The sequence below is a fragment of the Culex pipiens genome, chromosome 3 (genome assembly GCF_016801865.2).
Source record: "Culex pipiens pallens isolate TS chromosome 3, TS_CPP_V2, whole genome shotgun sequence".
In the NCBI taxonomy this organism is placed as follows: Eukaryota; Metazoa; Arthropoda; class Insecta; order Diptera; family Culicidae; genus Culex; species Culex pipiens.
Genome location: NC_068939.1, coordinates 160,782,166 through 160,795,762, shown reverse-complemented (window position 1 = coordinate 160,795,762; position 13,597 = coordinate 160,782,166). Strand labels below are relative to the sequence as shown.

The 13,597-nt window shown below is 37.0% G+C and overlaps 1 protein-coding gene across 1 annotated transcript in view; it reads left to right on the top strand.

The window, feature by feature from the left end:
- The first annotated feature begins 1,954 nt into the window (after positions 1 to 1,954).
- Positions 1,955 to 13,597, top strand: part of LOC120413689 (venom carboxylesterase-6) — a 56,301-nt gene continuing 44,658 nt past the window's right edge. The window contains exon 1 of the mRNA XM_039574616.2: positions 1,955 to 2,617. Within this exon, the coding sequence (XP_039430550.1) occupies positions 2,378 to 2,617 (240 nt within the window). The 5' untranslated portion in view covers positions 1,955 to 2,377. The remainder of the gene's footprint in view (positions 2,618 to 13,597) is intronic.

The following is a 13,597-nucleotide window of genomic DNA, read 5'->3' as shown; positions in this document are numbered from 1 at the left end:
TTATTTATTTTATGACTAAACCACATTTAAATCAAACATTATTATTTTGAACATCGTTTCAACACCCCCCGCGAAGAGGGCAGTCGATGTTTTGTGTTTTTGGAGGAGATTGGGAGAAAACATCGCAGGGGAGAAAGGTCCAACTGACAGATTTTATTCTCCCTCTCTCGCGTTGGCTCATACGCTTGCTGAGAGCACGAACAAAATGACGAATTACCACTGATTTGTTTATCTTTTCTTCAGTGGTCTATAGGACCTTGAAGAACTCGGGGTTCCTGGAGTTTTGAGAGGACGTTTATGCGTGATAAGATGGTTGCGGTCATTATCGCTTGTTCCTGAACAGATTAAGCAACTTGATTTTGTGTTGGTTTAGGCTGCCACACAAAATGATGATTTTGGGGGAAGCTAGCCGTCTCTTCCGGAATAAATGACTGAAACTGGGTTTAGCTGGCTGGCAAATTGGAAAATATTCTTCGCGCATCCTTTAAGTCATATAATCAGCGCAATGTTTTTAACGGGATGCCAAATTTTCATCATTTTTCGTTAAAACTCATGTGCGCATAATCATAAAGCAATTAAAACTGACCTTACGTCCTTTTTCTATGAGCGTAAGTACATTTTCGAAATTATCAGTACTTACGACCTTGCATCACCAAGGACGTATGTGACTTCTCCGTATGAAAAGCACATTCGACCTTTTATATGCGGGCGATATTTTTGTTTAAATTTATTTTTTTGGAAATTCTGCTCGAGTAGATCATTAGTAGTGCGCTAGAAGAGTGCAACCGTGCCAAAAACTCAATTTTGAACAACTGGCGCTTACGACCTTTTGAAAACTAACCCGAGATTTGTAGCTTTTTCATACTGGTATGAAAAAAGCTCATAAAAATGATTCGCTTTGTGCGAGCTTTTATCCAATTATTAAGCATGTATCGAAGCATTTTTTGAATTGATTTTTTTCAGAGATTTTTAATCCTTTGTAACTTTTTTCTCGAATCTCAATTTTAAAATCCATGAGCAAGCAAAAAAAAAAAAAAACATCAAAAATATGTTTAAATGATGAAAAAGTCTTAGAAATAAAATTTTTAGTTTTTAGTTTTTAGTTTTTTGTTTTTAGTTTTCAGTTTTTAGTTTTTAGTTTTTAGTTTTTAGTTTTTAGTTTTTAGTTTTTAGTTTTTATTTTTTAGTTTTTAGTTTTTAGTTCCTATTTAGATAAACACTGATTCTCCAAAGAATTTCTCTAATGAAATTCATTCACCTGGCTGCTGAATTGCAATTAACACTAGATCTACTGAAATTAAATATCCTAGCAATTCGTCTACGACGTTTAAATTGTAACCAGAGCAAATCCCGACATTTAATGTAAGAAGTCATAACTTATTACCATAAATTCTGCTGTAGCTTCGGAGATCTTTCAAACGTCTACGCCGATTTATTAAACCGGTTCCCATAACGCAACTCACCTGTAGAACATAACGACGATTCCGTGTTGGGGCAGGTTCCATGGAAAGTGAAGTTCTGCTCGCCGCGACAGGTTTCCCACCAAAAATACGGGTTTTTTCGGAGTCTCTGTTGACTCTTTAGAATAGAGCAACGCAGTGCGAAGACCATCTATCAAACTGATTAATCTTTACTGGAATTAACGAGTTATAGAATCAAGTTTGTTGAATAGTGCTTTACTTCTGGAGCGTTGGAAGTGGACAAACTAGATCTTAGAACAAAATTGTTAGATCGAGTGCGAGAAAAACAAATTTCGAAATCGAAAGCACTGCGGGAGATTAACCCTCAACCGTTTTCTGAACGCCTTGATTGCTGGAAATTCTAGGTTAGTTTTGTACTAGTCGCTTGCTGCTTGTGCATTCAGGTAGCGACACCTCGCGGAGTGGCAATTAATCCTCGCGTGTGTCGAGATCGAGAGTGATCGTGGAGGCTCACTTTGTCAGCTCGATGAGGTTGAGTCAGTTGGGCGATGTTCGTTTTAGTAGTTGCCGGCTTGGAGAGCCTTCGACGAGATTCGAGACGTCTAACGCCGCTCATATAAAACTGAGGCGTCGATCGCGCTGGATGGTTAGTCCGCGGCGTGAGGTTGTCTAATTTTGACCGTTTGGGGAGACCCAAATGGACCTAAGGAGCGTTTAATTAATTGACGTGCGTGAAGTTGCGAGCTGCAGGCCAGATCTTTTGCTGGATTATTGTGAAGAATTGTGCAATACGGGTTCGGTTCGAGAGAAAACGGTGTCAAAGTGCTTTCGGGGTTTGCCCAGGTGGAACCGGTTTGGTGATCTTCAACTGTTAGTTTCTACGTTTCGTGGAGATTTGAAGAAGTGCTGTTTAGTGTTAGTTTTGAAGTGGTCATGATCTAACAGTTGAAGTGAATATGTCTCAAAAGAAGATGTTCGGAAATTGGAGTAGATCTCTGCTCTGGTTATTGTCACTACTGGTGGTGCTAAATCACGATGTCTTCGTTCGCGCTAGGACTTCGGACCGGCTTAAGGTGACGATGCCCCACGGTGGAGTGCTGGTGGGACGGTATTTGCACTCCTTTACCGGACGGGGCATTCTGGCGTTTCTGGGAGTTCCGTACGCGAAGCCACCAGTTGGCGAGCTGAGGTTTAAGGTAATTTCGATTATGTCTTCTCAAAAGTCATTTTGCTGAAAACAAGTTAGCATAACTTTAAGCGATTGTTTCAGATAGAAATTTCAACAACTTGTCCAGAAACTTACTCGGAACTTCTGCAAGCAGCATGACTGCTCTTAAAGATCTCTTGCCATTTGTTTCTACCCATTTATAGCATAGACAACAGATGTGCTATTTATTTGGTATTGCATTCATAATAAAAACAAATCAGCCGTTTCCGTGAAAAGGTAGATTTTGTATTTTACTATTTTTATTCTACATACACAAATTTAGTAAGTATTCAAAAATCTGTGTCTCGGGAATCGGGATCGGCTTTTTTAATCAAAGATAATCAAATCTATTTGATGTCTTTGAAAAGGTTGTAGGAATTATGTTTTAGATCTAGGGATCACATTTTTTAGCACATTTTTAAATATACAGTAAAAAAAAATCATGGTAATATTACATCTTTTATGTCAGAAAAAATGTGTAATTTTACTTCTGGAAATGTGAAATTTTACCACTTTTCTGGTGTACTGCCACTTTTTCAGTCTTAATTGAGGTAAAATTACAACATTAAAGAAGTAATATTCAACCTTCCAAAATTACACCTTCCAAATTTACATTATTTTTTACTGTGTACATATTTTATGTCAGACAAAATGTGTAATTTTACCTATGAAAATGTGTAATTTTACCACTTTTCTGGTGTAATGTCATTTTTTCAGTCTAAATTGATGTAAAATTACATCATAAAAGAGGTAATATTCAGCCTTCCAAAATTACACCTTCCAAATATATAAATTTTTTATTGTGTTCGACGAGTGCTGAAAAATTCGAATTTTGCATTGATTTGGATACAACATTCGTTTATATTTTCGAAAAACAGTTTTAAATTGGATTTTTTTCAGAGAAACGTTTTATCCCATTTTTGTACTCAAATGAAATTGTTAGCATTGTTATTTTTAGTGACGACAATTTGTCACTCACAGTAAAAAAATGTGTAAATTTTGAAGGTGTAATTTTGAAAGGTTGAATATTACCTCTTTCATGATGTAATTTTACCTCAATTTAGACTGAAAAAGTTACATTATACCAGGAAAGTGGTAAAATTACACATTTTTAGAGGTGAAATTACACGTTTATTCTTACACAGAAGCTGTACCGTAAAGCGGGGTGACTTTGTTTGACATTTTTCAGCAAAATGAAGAGTACAAATAAAATACGCATTGAATGGTATGGAATCATACTGACCGTGGTAGAGAAATGTTCAAAGTACTTCTAAAGGAAGTTTTCATTTTTTGTTTAGCTTTAAAAATTAAGCAATATTCACGCAAAATAATGTTGCTGATCGAATTAAACAATTTAAAAAAAATTGTTTCACCCGTTTATCTGTAGCCAAATCATCTTCATTTCTCAAACTTTTACAGAGTTATACCATCTCAGTTTCCTCCCTTGAATTGTCGAAAGCAGAAACTTAAAAATTAAGCACAGAGAGAGAAAGCTTCTGGCCCAGGTAAACTATACCTCTCCGACTATGTGTAAGCTGTCCTTATCTGCTTCGTCGTTAATGAAAAACGCTGGCACCACTTCAAGACGAGGAGGAAAACTTTCCTTTGTTTGCTGATTTGCCGAGCTACTTTCCGCTGTGCAGCAGACCACTTTTCTCCGCTGAGAACTCTTGACAGGATCTGCAGAGTGGGAACTTTGCGCAAAAGTGCATCTTGGCTGCATCTGGAGGGATGTTTGGGAAGGGCTTGAGGCTTTTTTTTCTCTCGAGTATCATTTTTGGTTTATGTTTGAATTTAGTTTGAAAATTTTGAGTTACAGTGTAAATAACATTCTTTTTCAAAAGTTACTTAAGAAATAGTCATAACCACTTGAGGAGAAAATGCTGCGGTTATACTCAATTAATTTATGGTTTGAATATGCTTCACTATCAATGTCCCACTTCAGGTCTTGAATTTTCCAGGAAACTTGCATTCATCTCATAAACTTGATATTTCCGTAAAATTAGATATTTAGTTAAAAAAGACCTTGTTACAAAATGCCAGTTTGTTCACTAATAAAAAAAACATGCAAATTCCCAACCCTCAATCTCGATCGCAAAACTTTACACCACTGAATATATGATGTGAGGTTCTGATATTGGAAAAGTTTTCTTCTACTTGTGCATGGAACTGTTTGCTGCGGTTTCCCCATTGCGTGTTTGCCGAGCACCCCTCCGTAATCGTAAAGTCGTGATTTAATTGGCAATCTTAATGCAAATTTAGTGCAACTTTTCGTTTCCTGAGTTTAATATCGTGAGTGTGAAATAAACGGTTTGAAGGTGAATTTAGGCATTTTGAACTCAATATCTTGGACAGTTTTTTGTCATTTATACCATTTTACTTCCAACTTTTAACAGACTGAAATCTAATTTTGTTTTACTTAAAGTGTCTCAATGGCAATTTTGTTTTGATATCTATAGTATTTTTTAGGCAAGGCAAATAATTAGATTTCTTACTCATATTATGACTAAACTATACTGAGCTCATGCATGATTGTACCCGAGTTGATATTCTATGTTCAAAAACAAAGTTGTCCAGCAGGAACAAAAACAACATCAACTAATGCCATTAAATGAAATGACAAATGCGTGCATCTGCAGTTAAATTTGTATTTACCAACTTGGAATAAACTGGTTTTAGAGGATTTGATGTGTTTAGTTTAAAGTGGCAAAGCGGTGATTTATCTATTTGAATCAAGGCGGCCGTGTGATAAAATTACATCGTAGAAGCTTGGCTACTGTAGTGACTCAATTAAGTTTGGAATTTGTTATCGACTGAAGTATAACTCAATTGGGTTGTTTTCGGCTGAGCAATCGGTAAGTGTTACTGCTGAGCCGAAAACAACCTAATTTAAATTAGTTTGGTAAACAAACTTTTCAATTTGTTATTGCTGATAATTTTATCGTCCGACTTTAACCTGTTCAAAAAAAAAATCACAAAATATGTATTTAAATGTGTTATATGTGTATTAGCGTGGCTCACGAATATAAGAAAAAGACAAAAGTGTTCAATTTCGAACGCCTCGACCGGAATTTTGTAGCATTATAGCCCCAGAAGCTTGCCTGAAATTTTGGGCGCATTTGATTAATGTTTAGTTGTTCCACTCTTGACCTGAAGTTATAAAATTTTTTAACTCTTCTTCGAGAAAGTTTTTCTATGCCCGATGATTTTTTCTCAAAATAGACGTTTCTTATAGGTTTTGATCCGGGGAACAACTTTGCAGAACATCACAAAGCGTTAGAAATTAATCCCGGAAAGATACAGGCAGGGATGGAATAATCGCATAAAAATCAATTTCGCTTGCAAACTTTCTTCACCCGCCAAAGAGAGAGGAGGCAAATCACGCAAAAGAAAATCGCTCCCGAACTTCTCCAAGAAAATCAATCTGTTGATGATTTTTTGTGAATTTCCTTGTCAGCACCACTTGAGGCTCTGAAAGGCATCATTCTCGATCGGCCATTTGGCGGCCATCTTTGTTTTAGAAAAACATTCAAATCTTGATTCAGAATGTATCAATCTAAAAACTAGTTTCTTTGTGTTGTTTGTAGAAGCGTTTTACATATCGTGATTATATTTTCATTTAAATTTACTAGTTCTGGACCCTGAATTCAGAACCATCATTGACAGTAATTGCCCTAAGAGTGAATGACACCATCTACGACCTTAAAAATATTTATTTCACTTTGTTTACACACATTGCCCATCTACAAAATGTGACAGGTAGAGCGTCCAATTTCCCGTCCCGGGAAAAAATTTCCCGGGAATTCCCGGGATTTCCCGAAAAAATATATTTCCCGTTTACAAATTTCCCGGGAATTCCCGAAATTTAAGCAAAAGTACACATTTTCTATACTTTTTGGAACCATTTTTTTAGATGCTCAGAGAAAAATAAATGAAGATGATTTTGTTCAATTAAATTTATATACAATTAATCAGATTATCAGACACTTTGATATCTGATAATATTAATTTTTGAAGCTACGGGAAAATCACGTAAGATTTTTCAAGAATAATTGGAGTTATTTCATAAAAAATATATTAAATTAAGATTAAATTAAAATAGTTTTGTGCAAGAAGAATTATTTCAATTCGTTAAATACCTGGTATACAAGAAATTATAATATGTAGTAAAAGAAAAATGGAGCACTGCTGTAACAATGGGTGTTAGAAGGTTAAATATCAAAACATGTAAGACTGATTGTGACATGATGTTAATTCCAAATATTTGAAAACATTGAGTTGTTTGAAGTAAAACAAACAAGAGAAGTTTGATTTTTGCTTTGCCATTTTGTCCAAGAACTGAAACCATTATGACTTTTTTTTTAGAAAAGTTATTTGTCATGAAAAACATAATTTCTGCATGTTTTTTTTTCAACTTTTTGTATCAAACCACGCTCTCTTTTACTGGTCACAGAGGCAAGAAAATAATTTGTATGATTGTGGAGTATGGATTCATTTTAGGGGAAATTCTCGTAGGTTTCGCAGGTTAAGCACTCGCTCCTAACTCCATCCAATTTGCTATTTTTTTTCTATTTAAACAACTAATTTTGCAAAACTTTTAAAAGTAACTTGCTTGCTCACTTCTTATTGAGCTATTTATCACTCTATTTCAGTTGAAATCGCCTTCAATGAGTTGTAATTGAACGTCAAAGTGCTGACCTGCCAACATAAGAGGTACGACGGAATTAGATGCTGTTCCACTACTCACTGTCTAATTACCTTGATAAAAAAATAAATGACATTATTTTTTGATTTATTGTACTATTGGAGCTTATAAAATAAGAAAAAAATAACATTTTCTTGCAGTTTTATGATTTTTTACATGCAGTTAAGCTGTTAATTGATCTTCACACTTGTTTTAGCCTTTCAGTCGCTGTTCTAAACAACTTAGTTGCAGCAGAACCAAGATCAAAACAATTTTCAATAAATTTAAATTTCCCGGGAATTCCCGGGATTTCCCGGGAAATTGGTTGAAAATTTCCCGTTTCCCGGGAAATTTGTAACCCCGGGAAATTGGACGCTCTAGTGACAGGTCATATTTCGACGTGTGACGTTACACTTGCTAGTGTAGTAGTGAAAAAGAAATTCCGCCGAATAAACAAGATGATGATTTTTTTAGATTCCTTTTACCGATCTTTCGTGCGAGAGAGAGAAGAGCCATACTCCCTTCGGATTTTTTCTCACGATGAACGTCCAATGATTTTCTTTGATGATGATTAACTTTTTTAAAACTTTTTTTTCGTAAAATCGCGATAACTCATGATGTTTATAAGCAAACCCCTTATGTTTACAAATAAATTTGTTTTTAATTGTCTGATCTACAACTTTGTAGAACATTGTTATACTCTTGAAAATAACCCTGCATTGTTATAGAAAAAACACGAAATTTTAAAATGATTTTTTTTTGTTCTGAGTCAATGTTGATTTGAAAAGTACATTAAATTTCCTATAAAATGACATGTTCCAATTTTTTTTACAGTTGAGTAACGGTAAATGGCAAAGTTTTTAAAACTTTTTAAGTTTTTTTTTCGATGAAAAATTCGTTTTTTTCGGAATTCTGAGTACGCCATCAAACCGGGGTCTAATTTTTCATAAAAGTCCCTTTGACACCAAATTTCTATCTCATCACCGTTTCAGGCTGCAAATTATTGAAAACCACCTCTTTTTTCGCATGTTCAAAAATTTAAGGGGTCTTACCACCCCTCCGTTTCGAGAAATCAAAAAAAGGACATCGAATTCGTGATCAGGGACAAAAGTTACCACTTAGGACAAAGCTTCAAGCAAATCGAATAGGGGTCGGGGCAACATAATAATAATCTAATAAATTGAACATTTATATTAAATTCGGGGTCGTTCGATTTCTACATTCTAAATGAGTAATATTCCAGAATCGGGCAAATTTTTTGAAGTTTTTTAATTTTTGTATTTTTTTATTACGATGAAACTTTGTCGATACTTTCCCTATGTCATAAGGAGTTTTTTCATACAATTTTGCGAGCTGGTCATACAAAATGGGCATGCGAATATTTGAAAATCTGTAGCTTGAGATCGGATTTTCTAATCGATTTAATGTCTTCGGCAAAGTTATGATGGCTGTGGTTGTAATAAGGGTCTTTCAGTAAAATATATAGAAACATGTTTTTTTTTCTTAATAGCATCTATTTGGCGGTGATTCTTTTAATCGCGATATCGCGGACACTACCTATTAGTTTGATTTAAAATCACGAAAAATAAAAGTTTTGTGAAATTTTCTTAATTTGTTCTTTAAAAATAATTAGAACTTTTTAGAATCAAAAGTATTTTTTTTACATGCTGAGATTGGACATTTTCAAATTTGGGCTTTCTTTTGTTTTGGAATAAATGTCACTTTACGTGGATTGTTAGGCATATAACCACATTGATGCTCCTGCGAAAAGAATCATAATTAACTAGCCAACACATTATCAGGGCACCATTTTCCACTAATGAAGTTCGCAAAGTCACGCCGCACCGGGATATAATAACTTGCTTTTGACAGATTAAGACACACACGTGCGCGTACGCGGCTGTATTTACTTCTGCCCTGTCACGAGTGGTGGTTGCAGTTTATGGTTTTGCAGAATTAACTTGTTCTTGTCGCCACAACCGCACCACAGACAAACAGACGGAAATCGTTGAGTCACCATTGGGGGAATTAGCGAAGCGCACAAAATTTATGGAAGACTTACGCCTGTTTGTCTCTGACTATGATTTGTTGAGATTACAAATCGATTGATCAATGGTTTTACCGCAATAAAACTCCATCCAGCAACACTCCGATACTTGGACACCTTCTAGCTTGATTTTTTTTTCAAATCCATACAAAAAACATGAAAATGTCTATAACATCGAACATAAAAGATGATTTGTTTTTGGCATCTAACTGTTATGACTTTTGAGAACGCGATCGATAATGCCAAATATGCTTAAATTACCCAAATTACCACCTGTCACGAATGTGCCATAATGGCCGCCATCAAAAGTGCTGTTCGCCATAATGGCCGCGATCTTTGACATATGACACTGTTATATTGCTGTTTACAATCAATTTGTCATGACGCATTCGCCGCTTGGTTCAACGACTGCTGCGGTTGCGAAATACAAAGTTGTTAAGATGATGGTAAACAAACAGGAGAGCGGAACGCCATTATGGCACCTCGCCACGTGTAACTCTGTGTGTTTTTTGTAGTGTTGAACCGGTCAATCAAACCGGTCCTCGACGTCATCGTTTGTCGATCTAGCAGTGCGGGGGTTACAACTGTATTACGCAGGTCGGACAACTAACGAGGGAGGGACACTCTGCCGCGGTAATTGAACGAACCGAACGTTCTGCGGCTTGGGCGACAATTATCAACTAGTTGTTTACGTGCTCTCTTGGTGCAATTGACATTTAGTCAGCGTAAATAAACTTTCACGATAAGTTCACGAAATCGTGAGTTTTGTTCATGAAATCTTGAATTTTATTCATGTATTCGTGCTCAAAATTCCTGAATTTGAGAATAATTTTCATGATTTTTCATGAGGTGATACGAAAATTCGAGGTTGTACTTCTTTGTTTGTGACATTTTAATCAAATAACCGAAACGTCACCTCCGTCAAAAGAGCACGGCGTGGACGATCGCGACCGCCCAATGGTCACTGCTGGTAAGTGTCATTAGGAGCAAAAATGTAATTGCAGTGCAAGCATGCAAAATGTGGTAGGACCAGGAGCACGTGCTAGATGTGGTCAAGGTTGAGGGTTTGAGGGTTCTCCACCCGGGGGGGGTGTCAATTATAGTGCTGGTGGCATTACCGGTGGACGGATGCCCGAAGCCGGTTTCGTTTGACGCAATTATTTAATGGTAGTTTGATTTATTGAGACGTATATTTTGCGATGTTTTTGAGGTGAACTAAATTATTTTAAAAATATAATAAATAACCAAATTGAACGCTTTGAATAACATGATAATAAAAGTTCTAGATTGCAAGACTAATCGAACCCATAAAAAATACCATTAAAGTTGAAGTCAGCGTTCATAAAGATCCTAATTAAAGTTCTTTTTTCTAAAGTGTCATAAAACTGGCAAGGACAATCTCAGTCACATTTGAGAACTCCTTTTAGCTTATCTGCATTAGCATACATTCATCTCGTTGAAACGATGGAAGTCATCAGGAATATGCACCCTTACTATTTCCAGTAAAATATATGCCATAAATTTGATTTTTTGAAATATCAGTCTAAAAAAATCTGGTAAATTTTAATTACTATCAGCAAATAATTTTGTGAAATTAGCCAAAACCTTTTTTGAGTGCATCAAGTTTTGCACAAAACCCCTTAGCGCTGACTATGTCATAAAGATTCCTTCTCTCATCTATTCAAAGTGTGTGTGCGCCATAAAAGCGCGAGTTGACGCAAAACGCAATTAAAAGCTTCATCCTCATCAACGCCGTCGTCGACGGTGTGGATCGCGTTGATAAAGCTCAAGAATGTATGCATTTTCCAGCGTAATTTTATTCAGAGCTTTTGGAGCTGAGTTCCTTGATGGTTACAGGGGGAAATGAATAGCGCGTATTAAATTTCAATTTATTTTACTTTTCACTCCTTTTTGAGGGGTAGAGCGAAGCTGGATGCATGTTCCGGAAAGGACTTATTATGTAAAATGGTGTTTAACCCTTTTACTCACAGCATTTATTGAATGTTTTAAATGGTGGTGTAGAGGTCCTTAGAATAATGAGTGAAGTGAATAAGGCCTTTGCAAATATTTTTCAAAGTTTATGTCTTCCCCCTTCAAAATTTGTTCGAAAAATTAGAAAGCAAAACATTATTTTTAGTTTCAAAAAACTTGAAAATTTCAATGGAAATAGAAAATGTTATGATGATAATCATATGTAGAATTTTTTGGCTCGTTTAAAAATATTTTGAACTTTTATGAAATTACAATGTATAGCACCGCAAAAACTTTTTTTTTCCCGCAAAAATAAAATTTTCGTCAATATTTAGAAATTTTGGAAACCAATCATTGCAAAACAACGGGACAGGTGTATAATGCATTTTAAAATATTTTTTGACAAAGAACTTTGTCCTAAGGGCACTGTCTACGGGTGTCAATCCAAAATTTCGCGAAGCGAAAGTGTAACGATTTGTGTCGTCTTTCAAATGCTTATATCTTCCCCCCCTATCAAACAATCTTTATGTTTTACCCACCAAACGAAAGAGGAAGTCTTAAAGTACAAGTAGACTACCTCGTAAAGTTGATAAAACTTTGTTGAAGTACTTAAAAGTTAAGACGAAAATAAAAAATCAGACCGGAGTAATCCCGGTCGCTGATTGGTTGAGCGCAACCTTTCCCGAACACATTAATCAGATTCAAGTATCTAGCAGCAAATTTTGCTCTCTGCCACTGCTTCGAAAGTGTCGAGCCGTCACAGCCAAGCATTGTTGGAATTCGAGCGAGAAGAAGGAAAGCATTTCTCGCTCGCGAACGAGGGAGAGAACTTGTAGTACTTCTCTCTTCTCGCTCGCGCTCGCATTTTCGTTCGCGTTCTCGCTCTCGCCGCGAGCGCTCGCGAGCGCCTCGTGCTAGACGTTCGTCCCAAGCTAGAAATTTGTTTATCAGGCTTATGAATACGAACCAGGCGATGGTATAGAGGTGTAACTTCAATCGCTGTGTTGTTTTTTGTTCGTTTCTAACACGTTCAACTTCTCGCGAACGGGCAATTCTGGCTCGCGAGAAAGCCCGTTCGCGAGCGGAGGAGAGCACGGGAAATCGGTGAGTTTCTCTCGGCAGCTCGAGACTCGCGGCGAGAACTCGAGAGAGAGAAAATTTTCTCGCGAGAGCGCAATAATACCAACACTGCAGCCAAGCGAGGTTATTAAAGAGCGCCGCGCCACCGGTCGAAGCTCAAACAAGTCAGAAGCTTTGCACGAGGAGGATCGAGAAGCAGCAGCAGCACAGCAGAGCCGCCGAGAGGAAGGAGAGAATTGTTCTGGAAAGAGAGGCAGAGCAGGCGCTGGAGGGAAAATTGCCGGCAACTTGGAGCAAACTTGGAGTGTCATCATCGCATGGTTTTATCAACGTCATAGGACGTTAAAATGGCCCTTTTCAGAGCCAATTCACACGAAAGAGTATTCTTCAAAAATCTGGTTGGGTACACAGCAAATTCTGATGTTCGTTTTCAGTTAATATTTACTGAAAACTGCACAACTGAAATTTTCAGTTAGTTTTTCGCTGAACTTCAGTTAAAATTTGTATGGAGCTGTCAAAGTTTGCTGAAATTTAAGCAAGTTTTCATTTACTGAAAATTTCAGCAGTGCAGATTTCAGTAAAATTAACTGAATTCAGTAATGAGAGTTTGGTGTGTACGGTAGTGAGTGTTTGTGTGTGCGGAAGGGAAATCGAGAGGCAAGTTTGGTGCTTGAAAGAGCACCGAATTACGCATACACACAAACGCGGGCTGGAGCGCTTCATTTGTGTGCATCTGGTTTCTGCAGTGCAGCTACCTGTCGCCCTACACGAGTTTGCTCACACCTAGTGGCCACAATTCGGAGGGGCCCGAGTCCCCGGGGGGTGTTCCGATGAGGGAAAATTTTCCGAACCATAAGAGTTGGGGCAATATGGGTATCAAACTTTATGGTTTTTGATACTGGACATGAAATTTGACATTTCGGCAGTAGTGGCCACAATCCGGAGTAGCCGGAGGCCCCGCGGATGTTCCGATGGGGGACATTTGCCGAACCATAAGAGTTGGGGCAATATGGGTATCAAACTTTATGGTTTTTGATACTGGACATGAAATTTGACATATCGGCAGTAGTGGCCACTATGCGAAGTGGCCGAAGGCCCCGCGGATGTTCCGAAGGGGGGCATTTGCCGAACCATAAAAGTTGGGGCAATATGGGTATCAAACTTTATGGTTTTTGATACTGGACATG